The sequence below is a fragment of the Gossypium raimondii genome, chromosome 3, assembly GCF_025698545.1.
Source record: "Gossypium raimondii isolate GPD5lz chromosome 3, ASM2569854v1, whole genome shotgun sequence".
In the NCBI taxonomy this organism is placed as follows: domain Eukaryota; kingdom Viridiplantae; phylum Streptophyta; class Magnoliopsida; order Malvales; family Malvaceae; genus Gossypium; species Gossypium raimondii.
This window is the reverse complement of record NC_068567.1, coordinates 59,526,226-59,541,707: the sequence shown is the minus strand read 5'-3', so window position 1 is coordinate 59,541,707 and position 15,482 is coordinate 59,526,226. Positions and strand designations below refer to the sequence as shown.

General features: G+C 30.3%; 1 protein-coding gene across 1 annotated transcript; it reads right to left on the bottom strand.

Annotated features, from left to right (window-relative positions):
- Positions 1–1,690: 1,690 nt before the first annotated feature.
- Positions 1,691–4,596, bottom strand: LOC105795105 (root phototropism protein 3). Its single transcript, XM_012624581.2, has 4 exons — positions 4,073–4,596; positions 3,923–3,992; positions 2,528–3,835; positions 1,691–2,454 (listed from the first exon to the last, which is right to left on the bottom strand). The coding sequence occupies exons 1-4, from the start codon at positions 4,183–4,185 to the stop codon at positions 1,906–1,908; spliced, it is 2,040 nt and encodes a 679-aa protein (XP_012480035.1). The 5' UTR covers positions 4,186–4,596; the 3' UTR covers positions 1,691–1,905.
- Positions 4,597–15,482: the final 10,886 nt, after the last annotated feature.

Sequence of the window (15,482 nt, the reverse complement as noted above, 5' to 3'; positions counted from 1 at the left end):
GGATTCTATACATGGAATGATTTGTTAAGCTGGTTTAAGTGTCCGTTTTATTTAAAAATAGGTAAATTAGTTCTTATACATTAGATAAAAGAGCAAATTGGTCTCTCTGATAGTAATTCCATCCATTTCTATTGTTAAAAATTGGTCTTTGTACGTCAGCAACGTGTCAATATATGGTTATTCCGTCAGCCACACTATTTTTTAACAGTACAAATGGATGAAATTTTTAACAGAAAAGTCAACTATGCTTTTTAACCTAATGTACAATGACTAATTTATCCATTTTTTGAGTAAAAAAAGAAAAATGCAATCTGACTCCTAATATAGAGATCTCCATAGTACATTTACCACTTCAAGTGCTACTATATAAGCTACACAATTCATATCCCTTAGCTAAAATGTAATGTACAAAATATATCATTAATTAGTAATTCGACGGTGATGAAAACGACGTTTAAAATTTGGGGCTTAATTAAAATTTTTAAAAATTAAAGAATTTAATAACTTTTTTTAAATGGGGGTTAGTGAAATTTTATTAAAAGTAGGGTTTAATTAATAATTCCAAAAAAAAAGAAATTAGAGATTTAATGAATTTTTAAAAAAAAATGGAGGATTTAATTAAAACTTTGAAAAGAAATTAGAAAAGTTAATAAGAATTGAAATGAATTTTGTTTTGAATTTTGAAAAAAGAGAGAGAATTTCATATAAATTCAAGCAAGTTCTTTTCAATTTCATTTTGTTGGTGGGACTTATTTGTTTTTGTTGGGTTTTAACTACTCACATGAATGATATTAGGGTTTGGTTCTTCTAATTTGTACCATAACCTTATCCCTGCACCATATAATTAAATTATTGGTAGTTCATTATGATTGTTTGTGTTAGATTAGGGATGCAAAATCTAGAATCGATTTGTTTTGAATGGAGTTTTTTTGTTTAAATCTGTCACGCGCTATCTTCTATCAGTAGTTGTTTGATATCTCTCGTTTTAAGCACACAAATGTCTCTTTGCCCAGGAGATCCCGAGTGACTGTTTAAGGTTTTAGTTGTAGTCACGGTGGTCGACTTTTTGGGCGTTGAATAGCCAGCCACCAACCCCTACACTGTCCCTGACTCTGTCTCAATGTCAAACTCCAGATGAGGAGAAGCCATCGAAATAAGAAATTCCAGGTGGCCTAAGGGTCGAGTCGTGCTTTAGTGCTCGAGTCCAATGATGGTTCGCGTTCTCTAAGCCCTAGTGACTTTCGGTCTATTGAGCAATGAACTGTATAGAGACTCTCACCGTATCATAATTGATGGCAAAAGGTGTGTTGGTTGAGAAGGCATAGAAATTGTGTTGGTGCTCTTTTTGTTTCTATTTAGGCGAAAGGGTTGATTCAAGCAATGGACCCCTTCTCTCCGTTACTAGTCTTTCAAGATATTCTATTGCTTTCTTTACTTATGCATCTGGGTTTGTGGCTTTCTTGGGCTTTGTCGGACTTTGTTAAAGAAGTTTAGTACATTCTATTTACGGTTTATTTACTAATTCAATAAAATATTTCACATTTGATATTTAATATTTATCTTAAAAGCAACAATATATTATGCAATAAACCTCAAGAGCGGTGATAGATTTAACAATATCTATGTGCCCTGTTCCATTAGCATATTTGATTTGGCAGGCATTGGGACTAAATTGGGAATTACAGAAGAATGAACACATCAAACAAAATCACATAGAAACACAAACAAATTTTGAATGACAATTTGAAGTTATTTTCATGGTGGTGGCTTTTTCTTTTTCTTTTTCTTTTTTATCATGGTAATCACTGTAAAACATCAACACTGCAATTTCCTCAAAAATTTCAAGACAAAATAAGAGGGAAGGCTAACACTTGATGGGAAATGTAGAGTTTTAAGGCACCTCTTTTACGAAATCGAATTTCTCCATCTTCTCGGCGTCTTTCGAGTCTGTTCTGCCGCCGTCGAAATTTGAGGTCCGATGTCGTGGTTTTCCACGGCTGTCATCTTGGTGAGTTTGCTCAGTTTCTTCCATCCGCTTGTCCATGCCGATGTTTGTTTTTGCTTCGACATCTTTTCGAATTGTCGTTGTAAGTTCTCCATGTCGTTTTGGAGCTCGAGGTACTTGGCCTTGACGCTCTCGAGCTCGAACTTGAGTGTGTTGATGTCCTTCTTAGCGGCTGCCCATCCTTCTTGGAACGATAACGGCGTTGCTTCGAGTAATGTCTTGTGGTTCGGTATCAATGGTTGGTATTGAGTTTCCGCAGGGTCTTTGAGTGTGCTGTTGGCCAATGCATTGCTTATTTTCACTTGCTCCGAGAAGAGAACTTGTACCACGATTCGCAGGGGGAGCCGTTCATTTTGTGCAGCATGCATGCAGGCATCGATCGAGAGCTTTTGGCAGTCCATGACACGGCAGAGTCGCTTCCTTTCATGTTCGGAGAGTGTCGGATGTGCCTGCAATTGAATTTTGTTACCCCATTTGATCTCAATGATACCACCATTTGCAATATGTGGATAAAGAGGTTACCTTAAGATAGGAATCGATAGCTCGATAAAGTCCGTCATCGCAGGTCCTTGCAGATTCCGGCAAAGCTTCAGCCAGTACCTGAAACTTTGTCAATGACAGGTTTCGATCTCTCGAAACTTCCGTAAGATAACTATCAACAAGCCTGGCAACTCTCATCTTGGCATTCGGATTATTGCTCCTTTGTGTTCCTTCATACATGTGTTTGTCCGAAAAAGGCGGTCTACTCGGGCTCGAACTTTCCGTCTGTTCTTGAACAAGGAAATGTTCCAATAGTCTCTGAACAAGGTCCACATCGTACATGGTTTCACTTTTATTGTAAGAAGGAATGAGAAGATCCGCCAGAGTAGCTTGTTCAAACTGCATCCCGACTCGTTTCTCCAATTCGGTTACCAAAGCTGGTGCCACTTTCAACATGTTAGCCATCCGCAAAAGCCGAAGTAAGAAACTGCAGGAAACGCTGTCTTTCTGCGGCGGGATTATGCTAATCAGGCTCTCGATGATCATCCGTTGATCTTTAGCCTGAATCGATGGAGTATCGTCCTTCGTCCCGGCTACAATCATATGTAGTCCGCCTTTCCAACTACTACTACCAGTACCGCCACTACTATTACTATTGGTACTAATACTCATATCATCCGCTGGCCCCTGACCCTGACCATCTTTTATCAACCCTGGAAGCCATTTCGCCGCGTAATGCATGATCGATGCCCCGATCAACTCGAACCGCATACCCTTCACCTTGATCGCCGTAATAACCCTCACGAAATGATCGGTCCTAAGGATCGAAACGTCCTCGAACCACCAATCTGGAGGCACAGGTTGACTCCTACTGGGGCTAGAATCCTTCAAATCATTCCATTTCGGACTCGAAACCTTACTTGGTTTCCCAGTATACGCCCACTTAATCCCTTTCGGATTAGCACAAGCCTTCCAAGCTATAGACTCACTGCAGCGCCGCACAATTTGAAGGTTCTCCGCCCATGGCGACAGTTTCTCACAGCTTTTCAACACTAGTATCGAATCCCTCCATGAAGATAACACCACATAGCTTAAAAACGCTTCGGTTTTGAATATAAGGTTACCTTCGTCCAAATCCTCTGTCATTTCAAGGTACTCTGCAGCACATCGTAAACCAGATATGTTCCCTGCTGTTAAATCCACTGCAATCCCATAGCAGAATTTAGCTGCTAACTCAAATGCTTCGGGTCCACCAGGGAGATCTTCCAAAGCAATTTTGTTTAAATCTGGGTGGTTGTTTGATTCATATATAAGCCTATTCACTTTTCCACTTCGAGAAAGCATAGGATACTTTCCCGGGAAAATAAAAATAAGTGAGAAGAAATTTATGGTTTTAGAGCTTTAAATTTTTTTTTGAAGTTTTAGATAAACAGCTACCTTGTGCAAGTGAAAATTGACATCTCCAACTTGAACTAAAAGGTCACTTGGAATATCAGTAGCAACATACCTGCAAACAAAATAAATGTAAACCTAGAAACAAAAAGAAAAACCCAGAAAGTTAAGTAAGGTCCATGAACATAAATATACCAGGACTGGCCTCTAAGTTCAAACCCATCAGTTTTGACACCATGTTTGTTGGAGCTAAGAACACCATTGCCATACTCTCTACCTCTGACAGATTCAGTCTCTGATTCCCACATATTCGAACTGGGTTTTGGCTCTGGTTAAAGTGACTCTTACACTAAAAAAAGGAAGAGAAAATGAGGGGAAAAAATTACAGAAAAAAGAAAACAAAGAAGAACTACTAAGTGGTGACACAATAACAAAGAGAGAGTTGATGAGAGGAAGAAAAGGAAGAATCCCACATGGGATGCTTGGAATTATCTTGAAATTGTCGGCTTTCTCACGGATTTTCAAGGTGTTTTTTTTTTGCTTACAGGCTGTGAAGTAATGGGGACTTGTAGTATAGTATCTCACTGTTCTTGGATCAATTTTGGATGGTTTTGCCTTGCAAAAATTTTGATACTTTTTTTATAAAAGAAGAAAAAGAAAAAAAAAAACAGTGGAGAATGGAGATTCAATTTCTTTTCCTCTCTCTACCATTGTTATGTTACTGTTTTTTTTTTCATCTTTTTTATAAATTTTAAATGCATAATCTTAAAAAAAAAAACATTCCTCGGTTTGACAGAGATAGAATATAGAGCTGCTATGTTTACGTAACACGACCCAACAGGTGTTTGACGAAAGGTTTGAATTACCAAAGGGCCATTGCTAAAATATACACTATGCACTTAAATTTATGTTTTTTTTAATGTAAGGGTTCTCTTTTCAGGCACCCAAAGTAAAATATTCTCAATTTAAATATCCATGATCCGTAATTTTGACAGTTAAAAAATTGGTATAATAATAAATTTAGCCTTCAACTTTTATGTATTATATCAATTTAGTCAGAATTTTAAAAAATTAACCTTCAAAATTTATAAATGTTCTCAATTTATCCTAATTCTAAAAAAAGTATATATAAAAATACATAATAAGAGATTTAAATTTTATAATAATATTTAATAGAATAAAAATCCCTTCACCCCCTTCCCTCTCCCTCTCTACTGCTAATCCTTAATTTGCAGCAAGAGGTGGAACTAAATGTATATCATCTCTTCAGCTTACCTCTAAGGCTCTAACTAAACTTCCTTTCCACAAATATATGGTTGGAAGCATGGAAGAAGAGTTTCGCGATGTCTTTGTCATTAGGTACGATATCTACGCTGTCATGCACGTTAGTAACCAGTAACCAGTAACCACTTAGAATTTATGAAAAATACAGTCTTTATGACTGCTATACTAACATAGATGCATGACTTGTATTGGTTTTTCTCCTTCTATAGCTGCAATTTGATTTGCTTATATTTGGCTCTCTCTTGTAACCTGCCCTTCTGGATTTATTTGCAAATGCTAATCCTTAATTTGTAGCAATAGAGAGGGAGAGGAACGATGGTGGGGAGGGGGACAGGTCCGGTGGGGAAGGGAGACGCTGGAGATTTTTATTTAATTTAATTCTTATGTATTTATATATATATATATATTTTATTTTTTAAAATTAGGATCAAATTGAGAATATTTATAAATTTTAAGAGTTAATTTTTAAGATTATAACTAAATTGATATAATATGTAAAAGTTAAGAGCTAAATTTATTATTATACTAATTTTTTAACTGCATTTAACCAAAGTGACCAAAATGACTAAACTATACAAAGTGAGTGCTTAAATTACAACTTTTTCATCTTAAGTGCCTAAAATGAATTTTTTTATAGTTGACAGATTATCTATGTAGTTTATCCTAAATTTAATTATAATTAATTGGCAGACATAGGCATGTAATCTAATGAACACAATCTAATTTTCTATGTAATTTTGTAGATTGATCCAAGAATATTGGAATAATCAATGCATTATTATAATCTAATTTAATAATACTTATTATTTTTTATTTTCTATGTCTATTTTATGGTTCATATTTAAGATCCGTGATTATTTCTCCTAACAATGTTCTTTCTAAGGTTTGAACATTCATACTTTCATTAAAAATATAATGTGTCTTACCATCGTACCCGACCACATGTTGATATTTAATAATGCTTATCAATATCATTTTAATGAAAATATTTATTAATGCTTACTGGTATTAGTTAAATGTGATATTTATAAAACATAGCATATACTTAATTATTTTATATTTAATTCTTATAAATATAATAAAAGTATTTCTTAACTAGTGTCTATGGGCACAATTAATAGAATCCTCGTTTAATTAGTATTAAAAATGTTGGGTATAATAATAAGTTACATTGCATTTTTAATGGAAGAACGGGATACGAACTTTGAAAATGATATTATTAAGAGAGACAATCTCAAACCCTAAACATGTATTGTAAAATAGACATAAAATATATATAAAAAAATAATTTAATACTGCTAAGGGATTTTCAACTCCTTGGAGAGAAAATTTTAAAGTGGCATTCATTCCAAAATTAAAGAGGTCGACAATGAAAGTGTAGTTGCTCATAAATGCCCTATATGTTATAGAGCACGGCTTCAAATTCTACCAAAATGTAAATATTGAAATTTTCTTCATTTGCGGTCGTTTGCACATGCACAATCCGTTTCTTTCGACACTCGTCCAAAGAATGTTTTAATTTTTAATATTATTTCGAAAAATCAATTTTAATTTAAATAAAATTTAATTAAAGTTAAACATTTAATTATAAACATTAGTGCAGAAATATTTTAATTTGTAATAATAAATCAAAATTTTAAACCAGCTAATTCAATTTTAGATATAATAATAATAGTAAACCCCATAATTCATAGACACTAATTAGCATGTTCCTATTTTCCATGATTGCTATTCAAATGAGCCGGATGTTAAGGAAGAGCATTTTAGATCAACCTAGCTAGACTCTATATTAATCAATTCAAAACAATATGATGAACTTTCTCACTATTTTTTACATTTTTATTCATTAATTACTTGTATCCTTTTTCCATTTTTTTTCACCATGGACTAGGGATTCATTTTATCCCATCAATAAATAAATATGCAAATTACTAATTCTTAAAAAATATGTAAATATAGCCGATCGAGTCTTAGCTCGATTGGTATGAGTATTGTTGGCAATGCAGGAGGACGTGAGTTTGAGTGTGCTGAAGCGCATTATCCTCCTATTTATGGGTTGGGGAGAGACTATGGATAGTTCTAAGCATCGTATCAAAATGAACAGATTGTTCAAAAAAATATATGTAAATATATAAGTTTATGTAATACTATTGGTAAAAGATTAAAAACCATTCGTATAGAAGTGTTGAGAGTCGTCTAAATATATTTACATGAACTAGTAGAGAAATGAAAGGTTCTTTAGTTAATTTTGGTTGAGTGTCGGAATAAAGTAATGTCTTGAAATGATTCAGTAAGTGGAAAGAGTTTATATAGACTGATGTAAGTCTTTTGAACAAGTGTTTTGTGGAGGACAGGTAGTTGAGTCATGGTGGACCTTTTGCACGTATATTTGAATGTGATTAAAGAGTTTATTATCTTGTTGTGATGTCTCTGAGTGAGTATAGTGTGACCTGAAGTGTTTTTTGAATACTAAACATGCAAGAGATATGCGTCGAAAGGTGTAAGGCAAGTTTGATGATCATGTAGTACCTTATTAGTTGTTCTTATCGACAAAAAACTTCCTTACCCTAAGTAAGAGGATCTCCTCCGTATTTTCTTTTTTAATTTAAAGTGATTGATACATAAGTATATAGAATAAAATGCTTAATTTTTTAAAAATTCTTTAATATTCCACAATCATATTAGACTTGATTAAATTTGAAGTTGAGCTTAATCGAATCATTAAATAGAACAAAACTCTTTTAATACTATGTATTTCATTCACAAAATTCGGACATAAAACTTTACTTAAAGTACATTAAATCCTTTATTATTTAAATCCTATCCAAATAAATTTGGAATTGATTTTTACCTAACTCGAATTAATTTGGTTTTTTTCAATTTTATATTACCGAGATCAACCCTTTTACTCGATGAATAAAAATTAAAAATTACATATACATATTTTTTGGTGAAAGATAAAAGAAACAATTACATCAAACTACTATGAAACCAAAGCATCACTTGTTGTAACAAACTTTAAAATAGCTACGAGCTCCCCAGAGACTTGGTCAAAAACCTGAGCACCTTCCTTCCTATCAGAAGATATTTTGGGTAAAAAGTCTACAGCTTTGTTTTCTTCCCTAGAAACATTCCTTAATCTCCATTGTTCTTATCAGTGTAGATCCTCACTTGTGAAAGAGAATCAGACCATCCACAATTTCTTAGTTGAACATCAAACATTGATTTATGGCTAATTAATTTAGTTTAAATCAAATAGATCTTCAATTTTCGATTGAATCAGTTGGAGAAATTTATCAATAAATTTAATAAGTATATTTTGGGCATGCAGAAAGATTTGGAAAAATATAATCCAATTGCATGAAAGAATTAAAGGTAGTTTTGAGAATGTATTGAGCTAAAACGTGGGTCTTTTTTCCTTTTTCTTTGTTTTTCGATGTATAGCTCTTGCCCTTTACTTTTTTTTTTTTTTTAAAATGACTCAAATTAAAAGCTTTATGAATAGGGTAATGGTATGGTACAAAAAAGAGTATAATTGTGGGAGCATTTATGTGAATTTACCTTATGAAAAAGGAATAAAAGAAGTGGTCCATTTATGGAATTGTTGCCTTTTTCTTCTACCCCATGCGACATGAAAGTGAAATTACTTGCGCTTTTAAGGGCTGCATTTTCCGTACATTCTCTGCTTTTCTGCAATCCTTTTGTGTTTTTCCGGTTGCTTTGCTCTGCTTTGGTTTAAGGATTTTAATATTTTTAGAGATTAGATTTTGAAAATTGATTATAATTTTTTTAGTTTTTATAATCTTTTATGTTTTATTATTTTTTATTTTCTTAATTTTAAGTAATTTTTTTGATACGTCTCATTGATTGGTTTAATTATTTAACGAAAAATTAAATTGGGTTAAAGAATTACAGATATAATGGTCAAATTGATAAATAATAATAATATAGGTATCAAAGTGATAATTTAACTATAGATAATAAAAAAAAAAAGTAGATCCTTGTATCTTTTTTATCACTTGGAAAGAGAAGTTTTAGTTGATGAAGGGTGAGTTTGGATAGACGGTACATTTACCTGCGATTAATTAGTGTAAAAACAACGGTGACGATGAGATTAGATACTGTAGTGTGAGATAAAAAGTACGCTAAACGCACCACTCATCCAAACTCACACTAACACTCTTCCCAATCCCAATTTATTTATTTATAATATATATGAAATTAATTTACTAGAGAAATATATATATATATATTAAGTTATCAGTAAAGTAAAACACTACAAGTTTCAACCTTTGTATATTAACACTAAAAATAGGTAAATTTCATAAGGATAAGTTAGTAAAATATGTTTTAAAGTAATTTTATATTCGATCAACCAAACATAAAAACATCACATTTCAACTAAATGAATCAAACAAGACAATGTAATCGTTAATGTGTTAAGCAATATACATTTCGAGTAATCATATTATCAATGATAATCTTACATTTTGTAAACCAAACATCTCTTAGAATTTGTTTGGACAACACAAAGTAATTGGATGAAAATGTAATTATTATGATACTAATTACACTCTTTTGTAATTATAAAGAATTGTAATTCTTTAGACGCGATTAGTTGAAAGAATGTAATTACATTAGAATTCCATATGCCACGTAATAATAATTGTAATTACACGGTTATATAATTTATAAGAAATTGAACTCACAACTACATAATTTACATAATTATTAATATGGTTTTTTCTTTATCCCAATTAAGTACCTACAGTTTTTAGTAATGTACACATGTCATACATTCATTGGACCACATGATGCCATTTAGTTTATATTGAACCTTGAAGTCAAACTCAGGTATCAAGTTAAACATTAGAACCAAACTCAAGTACCAAATGCTACATTAACCTTAAAAATAATGACTTAGTTTTTTTTTATGATTGAATTAATGTCATGAGTTAATTATTTTCTAACTAAGTTGATGTTCGGTTAACTCATGAAACTGACTCAATCTTTATTTGTAGGTGTTAAGTGTAATTTTAGATTTAGGGTGTGTTATTCATTACATTGAAAAAATACTTTTAGGTTAAATGTGCTTTTCCACTATAGAAGTAGATCTGCTCATGGGTTGGGCCGCCTGGCCCAGGCCGAAGGCCTACTCGAAAAGTGTGAGGGTTTGAATAAAAATATAAGCCCGAAAAATGGGCTTAGGAAAAAAAAAAGACCTGTGAAAATAGGCTTACCTCGGGTAAGGCTTTTTCGGCCCGACCCGAATATGTAAAAAAAACTGCATTTTTTTTACTTTTTTTTTACTATTTTACTATAATTTCACCTATCTTAATTACTATTTTACTATCATTTCACCCATCTTAATTGGATTATAATTTATTTATGTTATATTAATATCTTGCAAGACCACCATCAGAGTTAATACACCTATAAGCTCAAGATTTCATGAGCCTGGGTCATCAAGATCAATTATATGACATGAATGGTAAATATTTATTCCCCATGCATGACAATCTATATTAAAAACATGCTTGGGACGACAAACGATAACAAGATACTCACAGACTGATTAATTTATAGGAAGTTCAAGACTAATACATGAACAACATATGACACCTCGAAAAATCAAGACAAGACATCTTCTCTCCTAACACGATTCTTAACTCTCTTACTCTTGGATCCTCTCTTGAATATACATATTTTGACCACTCTAATTTCTCACTCTCCGCCCCCAAAAGAACCCAACGTCAAAACCTTTTGTTCATATCAATAATTTATTAAAATTTTAAAAGAACCAAAAAATGTAGCAAACATTTTGTAGCCTACATGTATGCAATCCCTCTATTATTTGAAAGAGAGAGCATTTTCTTTCTAGCAAGTGGATGGCTTTTTAAAAATAAAAAAATGAAATGAAATTATGGGTTTTCTTAGAATTTTGCACTCAATAATCAATGGGATAATCTTTTGCAGAAAAAAAATTTGTGTCTATCTTTTTAATTATAGTGCTGTGCCACCATGTTAGAAACATATAGTCATAGATATACCACAAAAAAGTGTTGAAAGGATTCATTTTTGTTCATATATATAATATTTAATGGAGAAATGAAAATTGTTAGCTGATTTCACGGCGTCCCCAAAAGACCCAACAAAAGGCTTCTCCCTTCTACTGTTCTACTGATCACAATCACTCCTCTCCTTCTGTTTTTCTTTTATTATTTTTATTGCTGAAATTAACCCACCACCATTTCTCACCCTTACTATTTTATCAACTATTTAAAATATATATTTTTTACTATCTTTCGATCTTCATTTTATGGATTATTTTCAAAGTTCAAACTTTTCATCTTTAATATTTTAACTCACGCTCTCTTTTTAAAAGGATAATATGCTTTACTACTACACTTAATACTTATTTGTAAAAAAAAAACCACTTTTTAATACATTGAGAATTATTAAACATTTATTAATTATTAATAGTAAATAAGGGTGCGTTTCGTAAACCATTAAAACATTTTATTTTTAATGAAATAAAATTTTCAACATTTAATATTTTAAATAAATTTAATAATCATTTTAATTTTTAAAATTTTTAACAAAAAATGCTAAATAAAATAAGTAGGCAGGTAAGTAAGTAGCTATTTATCACTTGTAGAAAATATTAAGTTAGTTATATTTTATTAAAAAATTGAAATGAGGTTTTTTTTGTTAAAACAGATAAGATATTCAAATTATTATATTTATTTTCATCTAAAACTATTTAAAATAATATAAAATATTATATTAATATAATTAATATTTAAAATAAATAGTATTTTAAAATTAATATTTAATTTTATCAAACAATATAATTATGTTTTGTACTTATATTTATTAATTTACCAAACAAATTTCTAATATAAATTCAACATTTATAAAATATAATAATAAAGATTCAGTTATCAAACACACCTAATTTTTTAAAATAATCATCAATAAAAATCTTTATTATTATTTTTTACTTTAGGTTATTATATTTATGATTTTTCAGAATTTATTTAGTTTTTCTTTTACCAAAATTTTGATATTCAATCATTATATTAAGCCTCGATTAAACTTAAATCCAAAATATATTGAATTTTTAATAAAATTAAATTAAATTTATAAAATTTAAACTCAAAATTTTATTTAATAACGGATAAATTCAAAAAAAAAAAAAACCCAGCCAGGGCAGGGCAGGGCCCAGGTGCTAGAATTGAAATAAATGGGAGGGTGAGCACTCGGCATGGGCGAGGAATATGAGTGGGTGTGCTGCAAAAGGAATATTATTTAATTACATAACACAATAATTTCGTTATAGATTCTGATAATATCTATTTTTATATAATATCTAAAATTATTTATAGTCTCTCATCAACCCATAAATAGGAGGATAATGAGCTTCAACACACTCAAACTCATGCTCTCTTATATTGACAACAATACACATATTAATTAAACTAAGATTTAATAAACTACTCATACCTAATTTAAATTTGATATTTGTGTGTTTTGTTTCTTTAATGTTTTATATAAATATATTCTGTACACTATTAATAAAATTTAAAAATTACAATTGAGTCCAGGATACTATCATGTTTTTCTTTCATTTTATAAAAATAATATTTTAAATTCACTTGTACAAATTTTTATTTTATAATATATGTTTATTTATATACACATATTATAACTTATCTTTGTTAAGTAAAAAAATATTTATTAATTACGAATTTAAATAATAATATAAATAGTAATACTATCTTAAAGTATAGTAAGAAGAAGAGTCCGAGGATTTAAACTCAAAGGGACCAAAATAGAAAAAGAAAAAAACCTCCACTTTCAAATGAAATCAAATACTTAATTTATAAAAATTTTCTAATTTTGATCACGAAATTTTAAAAGTTATAAAATATCATTAAATTATTCAAGTTTTCATTTAAGTTATTGGGATGTTAAAAGCACTGTTATATGACATTTTTTGTTCACATTGCTTACACTAGTTGAAAACTCTCATTCCTATTCTCTTCTATAATTTATTTTTTTTCGTGAAACAACTTTTAACATCATGAATATGTGAACTAAAATCCTAACAACTTTCTTCTATAATCTTCGACACTGATCAACATTGACTTGAATTTAAAGTATATTCTTTTACTCATTGATGAGTACTGATCTGTCGTGCTGATCTTTGAGTTGTTGCTTGGAGTTCGTTAGTCAAATTTAAAAAGAACAACTTAACAATCCAGTAACTTAAATAAGGGTGAGCAAAATTCAATTCGATTCGAAAAACTTAATAAAAATTTTAAATTTTAAATTAAATAGTTCGAGTTATTCGGATCAACTCGAATAAAAAATTAAATTTTTCGATTTAACTTGAGTATGAATTACACAATTCAAGTTATCCGAATATCTGAATAAGAAAAGGTAAACTACGTCGTTTTGATAAATGTTTACTTTTTCTAAAGTTAAAAGTCAAAACTATTAAGTTAAAAGGTAAAACTACGTCGTTTTGATGAATGTTTACCTATTAAGTTAAAAGGAAAAATAATTATATTGTTTATGTAGTTAAATAATTTTGTACTTTGTCTACTAGTTAAATAATTGATCTATTTAAATAAAACATTGAATATAAATAATAAGATCAATTAACTCAACTCGATTTGACTCGAAATTTTTTTACTTGACTTCATTCGATTCAATTTGAAAAAATTTCAAATTAAATTTGGTTGCTAAAATAGGATTCATCAATTTGACTAACTCAAAATTTTTTTACTCGATTCAACTCGACTTAATTGAATGTTGACTTTGAAATAATTGAATTAAGTAACTAACTTAATAAATTAGAATAACAGTAGGTGAAAGAGGAAAGTGAGAGAGGGTGATGGCATGGAAAGCGGTGGTGGGAAAGGAGCCACGTAACGCACCATTCTCCCCCACATGCATGTCCCCTCTGCTTGTTGGGGATTGGACTCACATTGTTTGTATTCAATGAAAATTCATTTCTCTCATTAATTATATATTAATTCATTACCATAACCTTACAAACATTCCCACTTCCCTCATTTTCCTTTTTCTTATTCAATCCTCCACTTGCACCTTCTCATTCTCATCTTTCGTGCCTGCCTCCGGTCATTCTTTATTTCTTAATTACCAATTGCACCAACATATATATAGAGTGTAAATAGAGTTGTTCATGGGTCGGGTCTTGAAAAGTGAAAAAATTTGAGTAAAAATATAGGTCCGAAAAATGAATTTCAACAAAAAAAAATACCTATTTTCTAAACGGGTCTGGCATTGAGTAGGTTTTTTGGTCTGGGTCTAGGCCCGACTCAGCCCAAATTTACAGAAAAAAATACTACTACTGTTTTTTATTGTTTTTCTTTTTGCTATTTTTTCATTGTTTTGTTATCATTTTGCCATTATATTGCTACTATTTTATTGTTATTGTTTACATGTTGTATAACTCTTGTTTTATTATTAATTTTGTTACTATTTTAGAGATATTTGTTTGCTAAGTTGAGCTTATCTTAATGTTATTTAAGTTTTTTTCCATTTGTTAGGAAACATTTATTTTAATATTTTTTTATTGTATTTGATATATTATATTTTTAAATTTATTTTATATAAAAAAATAATATAAAAGAATTTTAATACGAGCTATACTTGGACAAAATTTTAAGCCCATTTTTAGGTCCGGGCCTAGAAATCGAGCCTAATTTTTTTACTTAGTCCGGCTCGACCCACGAACAACTCTAAATAGAAGTGTTTATGAATCAAATCAAATTCATATATAGTATTAATGTCATACTTTTTTACTCATGTTCCGTTTGATTTGAAATATGAATCTTAAATTTTATTCAAACTTACACATATTTGTAAATTATTATTCCAATCTTGTTTAAGTCTATACATATTATAAATTATCTAAATTATAATTGAACAAAAATTGCATATTATAAACATGAAAAATAAGTTGATTCAAATTTGGGTTTCCAATAAAGAGCCCAAGCTCAATTATATTTTAAATGAATGTTTAATTTTGTTTAAATTGAGTCCAATATTTTTATCAAAACTCTAGTAAACGTATCATGGAAGTTTTTGTACTAAGAATTAAATTGTATTTTATTATCCCTACTTAAAAAATGGGCAAATTAGTCCCTATATGTAAGATCAAAGAGCAAATTGGTCATTCTGTTAAAAATTCTATCAATTTTTACTGTTAAAAACTGATTTTTGTACATTAACATGAGATGCGCGTGGCACGCCATGTTTAACTGTTTGAATATTTCATTAGCCACAC

Bases quoted from the DNA above. Each gene is read 5' to 3' on its own strand.
- LOC105795105 (XM_012624581.2), bottom strand. From the start codon at position 4,185: ATGTGGGAATCAGAGACTGAATCTGTCAGAGGTAGAGAGTATGGCAAT. The intron at 3,993-4,072 runs GTATATTTATGT...TTTTGTTTGCAG, and splicing joins GAACTTAGAGGCCAGTCCTG to GTATGTTGCTACTGATATTC. The intron at 2,455-2,527 runs GTAACCTCTTTA...ATTCAATTGCAG, and splicing joins CTATCGATTCCTATCTTAAG to GCACATCCGACACTCTCCGA.